The sequence below is a fragment of the Cygnus olor genome, chromosome 18 (genome assembly GCF_009769625.2).
Source record: "Cygnus olor isolate bCygOlo1 chromosome 18, bCygOlo1.pri.v2, whole genome shotgun sequence".
NCBI classification, from domain to species: Eukaryota; Metazoa; Chordata; class Aves; order Anseriformes; family Anatidae; genus Cygnus; species Cygnus olor.
In genome coordinates, this window is record NC_049186.1 from 9035045 (window position 1) to 9049947 (window position 14903).

The following is a 14903-nucleotide window of genomic DNA, read 5'->3' on the forward strand; positions in this document are numbered from 1 at the left end:
TTAAAATAAATGGTCTGAACTGTTTAACCCTAAAATCATCATATGCTATCCCTTACAACTAAGAAATCTGAAAGTGCTCATATCATACTTGTCATTTTAGTAACTTGCTCTTCTGCAAGTTGCTTCAAAAATGCCATTAGAAGACGGTGGCTAAACACTATGTAGAAATAAGTTTTAATTGAATAATTGTTTGACATGAGATAGATTTATTTAATAAAACAAAGCAAGCAGATTGTAGTTACCCACAGTTTATGAAGTGCAATATGACAATCTTGTGTAATAATCTAAATCTGTTTACGCATTAGTGCATCTAGTCCTTTGACTTTAGTTATTGCACATAAAAATTAAATCATATAAAAGACCTGCGTACAAGACATGCAGACTTCATGAAAGGCAAATAATGCCTACATAATCAGAGCAAAACCCAGAATATACACAGCCTGGAATGGTCAAGGAGGAGTTCAGGTAACAAATATACTAATATTTCAATTAAAGGTAACCAAAATAGGTGTTCAAATATAGAATTAATTTTAAATATATTAAATGCTAGTTTTCTTTTATGTTTCAGGCAAGGTGCTGTTTAAAAAACCTTCAATATAATAGCTTCATTTAGAGATGGTAAATCATCAAGTTACACGTGGAAATTTTGATTTACATCAAATGTGACAACACAACGTACAAAAAAGTTCTTAAAAAATTACTTCTAAAAAAAAGCAAATTATGTTATAAAAGGAGAGCCAAAACTCACCTTCTTTGTAAACTAAAATGTTTTCTGACATCCATGAACTGTTGGCAACACTGAGTATCAGAAAAATATTACATGTGTTAAGTAGTGGATATGTAGTGTTCAAATATTGAATTTACTGCATACATTTACTCATGAATCATCAGATAGAAATAAAAGGCAGTTTCCCATCCCCCATTAGTTTTGGCCATTAATTAGCACAAACAGTCTTTATATCATGATCAGCTTGAGTAACTGCAATACTTGAATTCCTATTTCACAAAGTCAAAAAAAATGCACAGGGGTCAAAATCTTCCCATTACAGCTGTTTTCACAAACACCTGGCAATTTGATGCCTGGAGCTGCACAGCTGTAATGTGAGAATTTGGTCCCATGCTCTTTGCATGTAAACACAGTGCAATGGAAAGAGTCACAGCAACAAACTCTCCTATAAGAAAAAACTTAGTGTGTTTCATTGTAGCAAGAGGCTCTATACACAGTAGGGTAACTAAGTACTTCTGGTAATGTGCAGTATTAGACATTTCATGTGTGCTCATGTCTTTATAAACATTCAGAATTAATCATGAACCAAGGTGATTGTACCTCACTATAAGGCGGCTTGCTATAGTTTGGTCTCATGGCTTTACCAACTTTTTTCTCATCATTTACAAAAGACAGTCCCACCTTCACTGATAGTTGTGTGTGTGTGTTTTATGGCTAGTTGCTTCCCCAAAAAAAGCACAAGTTCTATATGAAAAAAGTAATATGTATATACCACATTGAATCACAATATTACCTATACATCCAATTTACATTCTTTTATCCTGAAAGCATTTCATATTTCGATTGCTTGACACAAGCTATTGACTGCAGAAGTGAAAGAACATAAAACAGTTCATTCTACACCTCCAACTGCCTGAGAAAGAAAAATATTCTTCCAGTTTTTATAAACTCATTCCTTATTTAGGACTTTTTCCATTTGGCACGCAGTTCCTTTGCTGCCAAACAATCTTTCAATGCTTTAATGCATACTAACATAGCATGAAAACAAGCTAACAAAAGCTGTGTCAACAAGCTCCTTGATCTATTATAGCTAGGTTCTCCCTCCCTCCCCCAAGGAACAGGTCATCTTAGCCTCTGAGTTAAAATCCTGATGGTAGCCAGTACAAAAATAAATCAACTGCTTAATGGAATGACACTTCATGTAGCTTAAAGTACACAGGAACAATAACCAGGCAAATGAGCACAAAGGTATGGTTCTAGGCAGTCCTTGGGAGGGGGGAAAAAAGTGGCACAAATTGAGGATGAGAACTACAGCACAGTTTATAAAACCATGAGAATAACGTCTATAATACTGTAAACTGCAAGAGTCTTCACATGTTATGGTTGATCAGGGGCCTCCGTGATCAGATCTTTAGTAGGGTATGTAGAGGAGCGGGGATCCATGGCTGAGTGCATTAAAGGAATATAAACATCATCCATGTTTGGCATGACAAAGATTTTCTGTGGAAAAGATGCAATTAAATCAAGTTACATTTCATATGCCACTTGAAAACTTGTATTTCTGCTTTTAGTTTAAAAAAAATTCCAGATATATACTTCTTTCCTCAAGTTCAGCCTTGTTTGAGTCAATGCCCATACTGGATATTAGAGCCCTACAGTGTCCACTAACTGCAGCCATTTAGTTGTGTTACAGTTGCAGACGAAGCTCAGAAATACTAAGATCTCTGCACTTCCCATTAAATAAGAGTAGTATGACAGGAAACATACCAACTCTACTGCTTTCTCAGCTCTCACACGTCAAACCATTTCTAATAAAATAAACAGCTTTGATTTCATGTCAACTGTATAGGAATGAAGCTGGTCAGTTAACTGTTTTTGCGTCCTAAAAGTACTTGCAAATTCAGAGGTTTCTTGTTTTGTTTTTACAGTTGGCACTACAATCACTCATTGTTTTATTTTATTTTAAAGGGACTTGTAAAGGGAGACCTTACTGCTTCATATGTTCTTAATTTTAGACAACAGTTTAACCCTCTGCCATCTAAGAACTCCTAGGACCATGCTTTTGTTTAAGTACTACACATTCTGACATACCATCTTCTTTCATGGAAATAACATTTTCAGATTAAAATCATTCTGCAAGTGCTAAACCAGGTTTCCATCCAGGTCTGTCTATACATGGTCTAAGGACTACCCCAGAAGTCAGTTTCAGAGGAATTTTTAACATGCATACCACTGAACAGGAGCAATGGAGAATGCTCGTTAGTCATGAATTAAATTGGGGACATGCAAAAAATGTAAGAACCCACCAAAACTATCATTAATTAAGCGAAAATGCCGTTAAGGAAACGTACCTGAAACTCTTGTTCCAGTTTCCTCTCTATCCAGTCAGTTACATGAACCAGAGTCACTTCTCTTTCACCAAGTTTTGGCCGAGCTTTTAACTCCAGGTAGGGAGGTCTTCGAAAGCCATACCTTAAGAAAGCACACAGGACAGATTTTATTACGACCACTCCAACAAAGCATATACCTGTGTTATCTATCAATGTCCTCTTAATAGCAATCCATGCCTCATTTACAACTACATTGTATTGTACCTCTTCCAGAGCCCATTTCAGCTGCATTTTACCATTAGGTAGCACACCTGAAACACTGCACAGCTCTTGCAGTAAGTTCCTCTTACCATATTCTGTCAGTAGGTGGAGGTGGAATGTTAATTACTAGCATTCCTCTGCACTCTTGTACTTCAACTGTTAGCAGCAATGGAGTATTGGAGACCTCTTCAATTTTCTTCTTTATAAACTCAGTCTCTGTTGCTTTTTGAAAATATTTTGACTTAGTAATTTTGTCCACAATTCTCATAATCTTACTTGTCCGATGTCCTCCAACATACCTTTGACAGAGAATACAAAAAGTATATCAAGGTACTTTTATTAAACCTATTATTTGCTAGAGTCCTAAGGAATTCTTCTTAAATCACTGGAGCTTTGGAATTTTTATATCAAAACACTGGCACATATTCAAATGTCCAAGCAGCACCTCCCAATGCCCACACACACAGGCATCACTCCACCAGCTACAATTTTCTGGCAGAAATTCTGAGCACTCTTCTTTCCCAGATAGTATTGGGAAAAAAAAAAACCAACATTGTTTTGAAATTGCAAATACACTTATATCATTTATGCCAGCAAACTGGCATGGGAAGTGACAACTTGCCTATAACCATTCTAACAAAATTGTTAGGACAGATGCACTAAGATACATGCACGTATCCTCAGCACAGAAGGCCCAACCATACTGCAAAAAATGGTTAATGATGCCTACTACTTTTCCTGGCAATAATACCAGATGGAGGGAATCCTAGCTGTTTTAAAACTGATGCTTTAAGGACTGAGTACATCTCTTCTCAGACTTATCACATTTCAGAAATATATACCATAAGAATAGCATATTTAGTATTTTTACACACTATATTATACCTGATTGTGGTTCATAATGTTATATACAGAGACAGCCTTGCTAAAGATATTACATTTTCTTATCCTGCAAAAAAAAAAAACATGTTCATACAGCCTTTTACAGATCTTGCTCCCTAGCACAAGACAAGACAAGAAACTCCTCAGCTGATACAAAAGGGGTAAACTCAGATTTCAGATTTTACATTTACATTCAAGTTAACTAGAAAGTAGTTACTCTCATCAGATTCTATAGTGAGAGCAATACAGATTTTGGAAAGGTGTAAGGATTTTTTTATTATTATTTTTTATTTTTAAATGTGATCTATACATTTTTAAAGATATGAAATGCATCACTGAAATTCATCACACAGTTTTCAAAAGGTTTTAGGAGCAAAACTCCAAGACAACTCCCCGCAACATTTTAAATACACCACTGAACCTCTTGTTATATTCACTATAAAGATCACTGAGATGCCTTCAGACATAAGAAACACTGTGATTGTCCAGGACCATTTCAGGCATACTGCAGATTTCTCACCGCATGACATTATTTCAATCAAATGTAAAAAAGTGAAAAAAATAATTTAAAAAAATCAGAACAGCAACCAAAGCAACACCTAACACGGCAAAACTGATTTTAGGAATTTTTCTTTAGAATTCTTGTGCAGCATCAGAGGGCAGTATTGCATAGCACAGATACTCAAAGCCCTTCAAGGAAAAAAAAAAATAGCAAGAAATCCAGGCTTGAATAATAGTTGTTTGATACCATCTTAAAGAAGAGAACACACTGGAAACAAGGGATCAGCAGGATCAGTATGGTTATAATAGTGTACACCAACAGTCTATTCTTGGCTCTGCTACCAAGCAAGACAGGCTGGGGGAATTTCCCCGTAGGTGCTCTGGACCAAGAGTTGTCTCTCTCTGTAATCTAATAGCAAAGGAATCGGGAGGTGTCAAATGAAGTAGCATACAGTTTATGCTGCAGAAGTGCTGAATTGTGAACAATGCTCCCAGCAAGGCAAAACATGCAGCAAGACTAGCTTTCTTTTCTTTTGCAGCACATGACTTGATTGCTGTTCTTTGCTCTAGAAATGTCTGAGTTTTGTTTGTTTCATTAGTTGGATATACTCACACTCTGACATCCTGTCATGACAAATACTATGGGACTGGACCAAGACATAAGTTACAGTATTAAGTCTGGAAATGGAGGCAGGGGGAGTGGGGATGGGATTAACAAGAAACACTATGTAGGCAGCTCACCCTTCTGCTCCTGGAGTCACTTGCTTCTCTCCTGCCAATTCAGGAGCATTGTCCTCTTCTGAAGACCCAGCACTGGAGGATTCCTCATCGCTGTCTGCAAGACAATACGCCCTTGGCCTGAAACTGAAAGAATGCAATTTCCAGGTCAAATCTAATATTCTTAAATAACTATTCATCACACACAGCTCTGACTGCCATTACATGTATTTCTATTTGAGATTCTGAGATGTCCTCTGTTTTTATAAACTCTATGACTCTACAGACAGTCTGGCCTTTTTTTTTTTTTAAAAAAAAAAAAAAAAAAAGGAAGCATCTAATGTGACCCTAGGAAGTTTCATTTCTTACATGTTTTCCAGAAATCCTTTTCTCCCACACAAGTTTGGACTATAATCTCCCTTTGGTGTCTTTCCTGGAAGTATTTCTTTCCTGCACTGTATCTATTAAGAAACTGACCTTCAAGGTTGTGAAGTTTTAACCTCCTCTGACAGAGGGAATAGTATTTACAGGATTTAAGTTGTTTTTTTAGGGAGAAAAAAAGCGTCTAAGATGGAAAAAGGCAAACAATGTAATAAGGAGAAGAGCATGGGGCGGGAGGGAGAGGGATTCTGCTGTTACAGTACAAGTTCTGCGGTTAGGGTACAAAATATCACACAGTAGCAACTAATTTCCAGATTTCAACTATGGGAGAATTTCTGCACACAATCACAGAAACAAATTCAAATCTTTTAAACGGATTAAAATTCAGGAAGGATACAGTGAATACACTTCAGTATTAACAGGTCTCTACCTAATGCGAGAGCGTGAAATAGCTGCACAACACAAGCTTCAAAAGCACGTGTTTTTTGCTCTCTGGACTGCACTCAAATATTCTACAACTTGTTTAGAATGCAGTTTATAGCTGTTCTCTCTCTCTTATTTGTGTGTGCGTGCTCTTGCAGACTTATTTGAAATGTCTAATAACCTCACACAAGGCATGCATGAACTAAGACTGCTATTTTGTACACGGTACAAACCCTTCATTGCTGCACAAAGTCCTAATGTAAAAGGACAACTCACTAGTAGTGCACAGCAGCACTCTTTCCTAACTGCCTACTTAAGAACAAGAGCAGTAATCCCACAACCTCTCTACACCAAAGCATTTGCTACCTAGGCTACTGAAACAAAATCATCAACCTCTTCTTGCCCAGAGATGCGTTTGTACCTGCAGAAGAGGAACTGCACAGCAAATTGAACCACCTCCCTGAGGACTTGGGAGGGGAAAGGGAGGGGGGATCATGTCACTGACCCAAATAGCAATGCTGGAGCTATTTCTCAGACACAGAAAAGCTCACGTTTTTAGGTCAGATCAAACTACATATTTTCTACCTGGGTGTGTCCTCACTTCACTTTCCTGTGCACGTCATACCACCCAGGTCAAAGCATGCCCAATAGATTTTCAAGCTCAAAGATACCACCATCTTACAAAAAGGTGATTTATTTGCCTGGGTAATAGGACCCTCTCAAGCCACTCCACAAGCACGTACCTACTGGTTAAGACCACAAGATCACTTATTAAACAAAGCAATAAGCTTTAGTAAGATTTCAGAGGATCTATCCATACAATGGACCATTTATACAAGATAAATGGCAGAAAACTACTTTGGAGCTACAGTATTGTTCCTGAGCAGATTGCACAATATTTTATGAATTACCATTTGTCAGTTTGTTTTCACATGGTACTCTATAGCAAAAAGCACTTACAGTATGAAACTTCAGTAATTCTGGTTAGCCTGCCTGCATTTGTCTAATCTTGGGTATGTTAGAACCTGCTACTGTATCCATTTCATAAGACTAACAATTAAATATTCTTCTCCCTTGTGTTTCTTTGTGAGAGTAGCATTTTCCTGAGAGTGCATGCATGACAGAATTATCAAACTGTATTACAGCACACTTCATTTCTACTTCAAACAGTAATGCAGCAGCAACGATAGAATGGACTGCAATAGTAATCGATTTGTCTCTGTTTATACTGACAATATACAAGGACAGTTAAAACTCGGTGCTGTGTCTTCAACCCATCTCTTTCTGGAGGAAGAGATGCTTTTCTTACATGAGGTTTTGGTTGCTGCACCTCAAGAGGTAGTTTGATCTAGGCTCTTGAGTGACAGAAAGGAGCACAAGCAACCAACACATGTGACTTGCAGGCAATACAACTGTGGATGCAAGCCTGTCCAAAACAGTTTTGATTTGTCATAGCAATTGTCAACCAATAATTACAAAGCCAGTGAAAAGAACTAACACAACAGAAAGCATAGATGAAACTCAAACTTTTCTATATTTCTCAGCCTTTGAGTGTTTTTTTGTTGCTGTTGTTGTTTGTCTTTTTAAATAATATCCACTGTAGTTAAGGGGAAAAAATAAATCTCATTCAAACTAGAATATATTAGACTGCTCTGCTGGTAAAGCTGACATGATACCTGGCCCTGAGCATGTGAAACATAAGAGCAAGCATGAAACATGTGCAGGGAGCAATACAGTGTTAGTTAACAGTTCCACTTTAAAGTAATTGGTTGCTTAGCTACAAGCATTTACATTTGCTTTGCTGTGGGCCTATTGCTCACTCAGAAATCACATTTTTAAATAAGAAAACAATGTGTCCACTAATTATGGACAGATATGAAAATACACACAAAATTCTGTAGGGATGGGAAAAACAAGCAAACAAGAACTCCACCTGTATAGACAATTTTTTCCCTATCTCCAATGTTTTGGCGGATACGATTAAAGGAATTTTTTGAAAAATCGTAACTGGTAAATAAGCAGAATATGAAGAAAATTGGAGACTAAAGAATGGGTGTGATTGTTTCCCATGATGAAATAAAGGTATCGAAACATACAACATTATCCTTGCATAACATATATAGCCTATTTCCCTTCCACAAGTGTTTACTATTACATGGTTTACTATAGTAGTTGTAACATGCTGTAGTAGTATTTGCATGTTAATATCTCCAATATTCTGCCTTACTGCTAGGACCCCAAATCAAGCATAAGACAAAGCTAAATTTTTAAGTCACACAACATTTTAAAATCATATAAAAATACAATTCTACTACAGAAGCCTTTTATTAAGACAATTATCAATGGTGTAATCAACCATTAAAGTTACACAGAAAGGACAAGTTCTACACTCCCATGTACACACCTCTCCCCAACTCCTTTCAATCCACTGCAAAGCCAGAGTTGCATATACACCAGGAAATTTCCACTTTTTCCACTATGAAAGGTCAAGCCTGACTCTACCACTGCAATCTTACCCTTCTTTGCCGATCTCTCCAACTTTCAGTGCTTCACCAAGAGGCTCTTTACCAAGTTTGGTCAAGTTCATCTTGGTCTCTAGGGTCATTAGGAAAGATCCATTGTAGGACATTTCCAAATCAATCCAAAGTCCTAAAAAAAAAAAAAAAAAAGCCATTTTAGGAACAGTCATAATTTTAAAGCAAGCCAAAACTTTTTTTTAAATTAATGTCTATTCATCACACTATTTCCAAAGAGAAGAAGAAAATATTTTTTGCCAACTGATATATCATTAATTCACAAAAAATTTGAAAGCTTAGCAAAGCAAGTTTTCTGTTCTTATTAAGCTTATAGAACAAAGTTAAATGTTGGGATATGCATCAAAGGCAGGTTGAAAGACAGATCAGTCTAGTACAGCTCATGATCTAAAAAAGGAGTGTGATTTGTGCACACCTAAACTGCTTAAGAGATCTGAATCAAGATAAAGAAAATAGAATACAATCAGGGATTCACTTCAAAAACTACTTATAGTACTGCTCCAAGCCAAACTGTAATGGGGACACTCCTCTATAGTATACCACCCCAATGAACAAACCTTGAATTCCCAGAATAACATCTCTTCTTACAAATCACAACATGCAGTCCGTTTTTGCTCCCAACAATGGCTTACCAAAGAAGGATGAAAATGTTCGCTCAGTAACTCAACTTTAGGCATTCTCCTTGTGACTCACAAGTCATTACTGAGAACAATTCTAGAGGTGTAGTATTAAGTTAAATCCTATTGTCTGGGCAGACTATTCACTTATCAAAATCACCCAAAAAATCGTCTCAGGAATACTTGCAAGATTACGTCCTGCCTCTTAAATGACACCCATAGTCTTACCGAGTAAAAAAGCTGTAGGGTATTTGCAATCCAGAGATTAGAAATCAGATGCCACTAAGCGTAGATTATGCATCTTTCTTTTCCAGATGTTGCAGCTACACACAATACACCCTACCAGTATCTGGTACATGACCACTAATGCATCTTACTTTTATTTGGATGCAATTCATGGCAACTACTGTCTAGTTTTGACTGATCTAGGAAAGACACCCCTTTTCAATTAAATTACAACTGTCTTCTTTTCTGCAAAAGCGTATCAGAAGAATGGCGTTGTCCCTGATTCCACCTGTTTATATCAACAGAAATACACACAGCTCCCAAGGACCAGGTCACTGATACACAACGAGCTAGAAACAGCACTGAAGGAACATTGCTGCTTTATTAACCCAAGTTACTCTTTTCCATCAGTCTTCTAATTCTGTACTAGAACAAAACACAAGAACTCAAACAGAAGCTTACATAGACTTTTCTTCTTTACAATAATGAAGTAGGAGTGAGATCATCAGAAATAGAACAGCTAGAGAGACCTTTTAGATAACCAAAGAATCAGCATGGTTCACACTTAATACTGTTTTAAGAGTAGATCAAATTAAGCTAAAGATGCCATTACTGAGGGTGGAGTCCTTCTGGTCAAAAAACGTTCATATGCCTTTTCCAAAGGGAAAAAGGGAGGCAGGGGAGGGAGAAGGTGTGAAGAATAGGACAGATGGCACAATTTATTCAGAGTTAGCCTTGACAGAAGTATAGTAAATACTAGAGTACATGTCACTAAAATAGGACTATTAACAGAAACAAGATTTTTTTTCCCCTAATACTATCAGCTAATATATTTAGTTACTTTTTAAGAGTCCTAATAATCAAATCCTGTAATCAAGCACTGACAGAAAAGTATGAATGAAACAAAGCATATCACACCTCGTAACTGTCTGAGATCTAAAGTCTTACAAAAGGTGACCACAAATGACTGATTGTATCAAAGAGGTTCCAAAAGACCATCTTAAGTGTTCAATCTGGATACCAGCTTACAGTTTTATGAAATTTTTCATGCAGGTGTGATTAATTCATACGTCAACTTACTCGCAAATAAATTTATTCTTATGAAAACGAATTTCAAACTATCATCCCTTTAATTATATACATGCCTTTAAGTACAAAAGCAAAACAAGTTATTTCCTTCCATAATTACTCATTGCAAGCTCTTAAAAACTTCAGATATTAAGAGCTCACGTCATTCAATAATATGAAAAATTACAAAGGATTACAAATTCTACATTCTACAAGCAAGCATTTACAAAATGTTTGCTTGTCACGGGTCAACTAAACAAGAAACTGAAGGAATTAATTGTTCTCATTGCTGCTGTCAGTAATTAACTGAAACAAAACATTCAGAAGTCTCCTAAACCCCATCTCATGACTGAGAACGACAGTCCTTGGTCATAACTGAAAGTATTAGAACAGCGAGAAAGGAATTCAAAAAATGTTTAAATCTGTTTCGCTCAGATAACAGTCTTAAAAAAAAAATTAACCCAAGCAAAACGCTTTGGTCTTGCTATCTTCATCTAAAAGTTGGAAGAGCAATTTAAAATAAGTTGTTTGTCTAATATGCAATGCACAGCTGTATGACAACAGGTCCTCCAAGGGAATGTTTCCCTTTAGACCAATTAGAAGCTGCTCTACCTCAAGTCAAATAATTCCCCTGCACTTCTACAGTCCAGCGTAACAATATGGTAAGTAAAGAAGTGAATGGATTGAGAGCAGACAAATTAAGAAATCCTTAATAAACTCAAAACCAATTCCAAGTGAAAAAACGTTCTGATTACATGTCTTAGAAAGTTAGATACTAACTTTCCTCAGCATGTAGAAGAACAAATACTTCTGAAGCTAAAAAAAAAAATAACTGAAGTTTTTCTTTTTGTGAAAGTACTAAAGTGGCAAGAGTGTCCTCAAATATACTCCTGTGACCAAGTGTAAGCCAGAAAAAAAAAAAAAAAAACAGGAAAGGAGAAGAAGAGTTCCAATTTATAAATCAGCAGCATGAAAGTCATTCAACTCTAAAAAAAATCATATTAAACAATGAAGATATAAAAATGATGCCGTATCATGAAGTTTCTTTTTCAAAGCAATGCTGCATTTTCTGTTTTCTGATTTATTACAATTGTATTTTCTGAATCCCTGATTTCAAAGCTGGGCAACTTCTCTTGGAGAGCCTAGTCTGTTTGCTGCTGTAGTACAGAATCAGTTCTCTCCTGATGAGATGTGCACTGTTTTCTGCAGTCCACGATAGAGTGGCAGATACATCTATGTTGGATGCTAATTTTAGTTTACTTCTGTAATATTTTCTGATGAAAAGACATGCTCAGATTTCCTTAATTTCCCTATAGAATTATGTTTATACCAAGCCTGATGCTACTGTTGTTGGAGACAGATCACTCAGTTATTCCTTCAGAACAAGTTCTTATTAATTGTACTTTCGTAAACTGAAACACCTGCAAAAGCAATAGATTAAAATTCTGTTCTCCACAGATATGAAGGCACAAACCTAGCAAAAACAGAAGAGGAAACAATATTCTACCTCTGTAATCAATAGAAGGTTTGAAGGCTTGAAGGATCTTCGGCACTGCTATCCCCATGTCAAGCTCAGTTAGTGTTAGCTCATTCATGAAGTATGGCAGCTAAACAAACAGAATGTAAAAATCAAATCCACATTATAGAACTATAGATCATCATTTCCTGAGAACAGACAGAAATATTGTTAAGCTTAAGGAATAGATTGAGTGGAAAAGCCACTAGTGAAAAAACACAAATACGATTACGAGTATTTCTTCAAATTCTAAGATTTCATATTTTTCAGTTTCAAAATAGTATTTCAGAGGGAGATTTAGCATCTGAATTTAGAGAATGTTTTTAAAACTATATTTAGGTTCAGTTGTTGACCTTAAGCTTCCAGCATGCCTTGTAGTCAAATCATGTAAACAGCTCAAGAACAAAGTATAAATCCTATTTTACTGTGAATAAAAATCAAAGACTATTTTGGATTTTAAGTTTGGTCAGATATTTTATAGTTGCAGTTACATCAATGTCTTAGCTATTTTTATCTATAGCAAATTATTTCATAACACATTAGCCTTTAAATATGTACCATAATTTTAGTATTATAATAGAGGCGGAGTATCACAGTGATTTGAGTATCTATTTACTTGTAAGTACTTCTAATTGATAGAATTTCTGTCTCCTGTGAACAAATAGTGCTTTAACCTATCTAAAATAGATCCATCCCCCATTCCCAGTGTTACACTCAGCTGTTCCCAATGACATGTTTGAATATCCTGCTGTCACAATTGTGAAAACAGCCAGGGCAGAATTAGGTTACTGCTTATTTTCCAAAGAACAAGCAACACTACCTCACAGCTGGTGCTGACAGCTAATTTCAGAGCTTTTGTCAACAAGACTACATCTTCCTTTGGTTTTAGAAACAGGCACACTCCTCCCCAAACGTCAGGAACTAAACAGGCCTGTGATTAACTGCTGCTGTTCAGAAGTTACAGAATGCAAAGGGAAGACCCAAAAGCCATTCAAAAGCACCGCTCTTCCCTTCACCTTTTGAGCTTATAACTGTACATTGACTGTATAATTATCACCTCAGAGAGGGCTCTTTCCCTTGACTGCTACTCACACCAACCTCGCCTGCAAGCAGTGAAGATCTGAATTTAATAGGAAAACAGTATAACTGTGGTTCCTTGATCTCCTCTCTTTAAGGCAATCTACTGTTTCCCATGGCAGATTTCATTTAAAGTTCAGAATCTTCATTTAGTTTCTCTTCACAATTCAAGTGGAAAAAAAACCACAGAAGTACTGCAACCCTAGCCATAGAGACCTGAGTCAGTAAAGTTGAATAACTTTTAAGTAGCTGTACTTATCCTTAAAGTAAATATAATAATATTTCTACTTTTAACATAGAAAATTACAAACACAAATAATTAATGTAGTTCATTTGAAACTGAAGTGATAAAGGTAACTTGTCAAGCTGCTACTACGAAATGGATTGTGAAACTGAACTCGAAGTCTGCATCACATTTATTCACCCCCACTTGTCTTTTACAGAGCTTTGGATATTTAAAAAACATTCTTTTGCTGTTTTTGATCTCAAAGACTATGTGCTTGTTTTCTTCCACTAAGTATGAGAAGTTCGAGTCTCCAAATTAGTTACCTTTATTTTGCTAAGTTTCATTTGGATCTTCTTTGACACCAGATCAGACCAATATTTTTCTCCTAAAAAATCCCAAAATATTCTTCCAAGCAAAGCATTCACCCAGGCCTCCTGTTCTTCTTCCTCATCTTCCACATGTGCATCTGGTAACTGAAAACACAGAGCAGGTTATTCAGATGTGGAAACTATTCTAAGTTCAGAAAAGGCCTCATTTACACCAGGAAGTTGTGTTATAGCCTACGTCAGCTAAGAACACTAAAAATGTCCAGCACAAACAGCAGCTTCACAGCCATGTCAGCTGGCCTGATGTGAGCGTGCTTGTCATCATCCTGACACACAACAGAGCGAATGAGACTACATAGCTATGGATTCGCCTCTGGCAATGAAATGAGAAAACTGTACACATTAACCTCTGGCAGAAAAAGCAGATAAACTCGAAGTGGACAGACTACAAATGCATCTGTAGCAGAGACATTCCCCCTTCCCAACAAACTTTAGAACAGCTACGCTATTGAGGAAAGCAAAGATGCACAAAAGGTTTTGTTTACAGTCCAAGAGAATTATGCCTTGGTTTACTGGAGAACCATCTCAAAACACTTGAAGATATTACATGTTCAGATGTTGCATCTCTGACTACAGACAGGAAAGCAAAAGCAGCTGAAGTAATCTGGGGCGTATACAAAATAACCTTTTATGCATCAGAGGAACAATATGGTTTCCTGAATCTGATATGCAAACATTGGAAGGAAGAATGTTTGCCTGTACTGTGTTTGTTTTATCTTCTATTTGTGTTTTCTCAGAACTGGATTTAAGAAAGTAAGATTGGACTTTGTTTTCCTACACTGAAAAACTGCCACAAACAGGACCCAACTTATACTTGTGTCATACAATAATACTATTCCAATTGGGTGCTCAGATGTTCTTGGGAATCTTAGAAGGCCTTTAGCTCCCAACAAGAAGCAGAAAACAAAAGTCATTTTTACTATCAAGTACTAAAAATTCTACTTAGATTATTTCAGCAAGCCAGGACCTCAAAAATATGTTTTTGCTTCAATCTACTTTAGAATATACACAGAAAAAAATAAATTTTACTAT

The 14903-nt window shown here is 36.4% G+C and overlaps 1 protein-coding gene across 7 annotated transcripts in view; it reads right to left on the bottom strand.

Moving 5' to 3' along the window:
• Positions 1-189: 189 nt before the first annotated feature.
• Positions 190-14903, bottom strand: part of TEX2 (testis expressed 2) — a 49496-nt gene continuing 34782 nt past the window's right edge. For all 7 annotated transcript variants that reach the window (XM_040530823.1, XM_040530824.1, XM_040530822.1 and 4 more), the window contains 7 exons: positions 13809-13958; positions 12174-12273; positions 8739-8871; positions 5443-5565; positions 3408-3617; positions 3079-3199; positions 190-2227 (listed from right to left, as the gene is read on the bottom strand). In XM_040530823.1, the coding sequence (XP_040386757.1) occupies positions 2105-2227; positions 3079-3199; positions 3408-3617; positions 5443-5565; positions 8739-8871; positions 12174-12273; positions 13809-13958 (960 nt within the window). In that variant the 3' untranslated portion in view covers positions 190-2104. The remainder of the gene's footprint in view (positions 2228-3078; positions 3200-3407; positions 3618-5442; positions 5566-8738; positions 8872-12173; positions 12274-13808; positions 13959-14903) is intronic.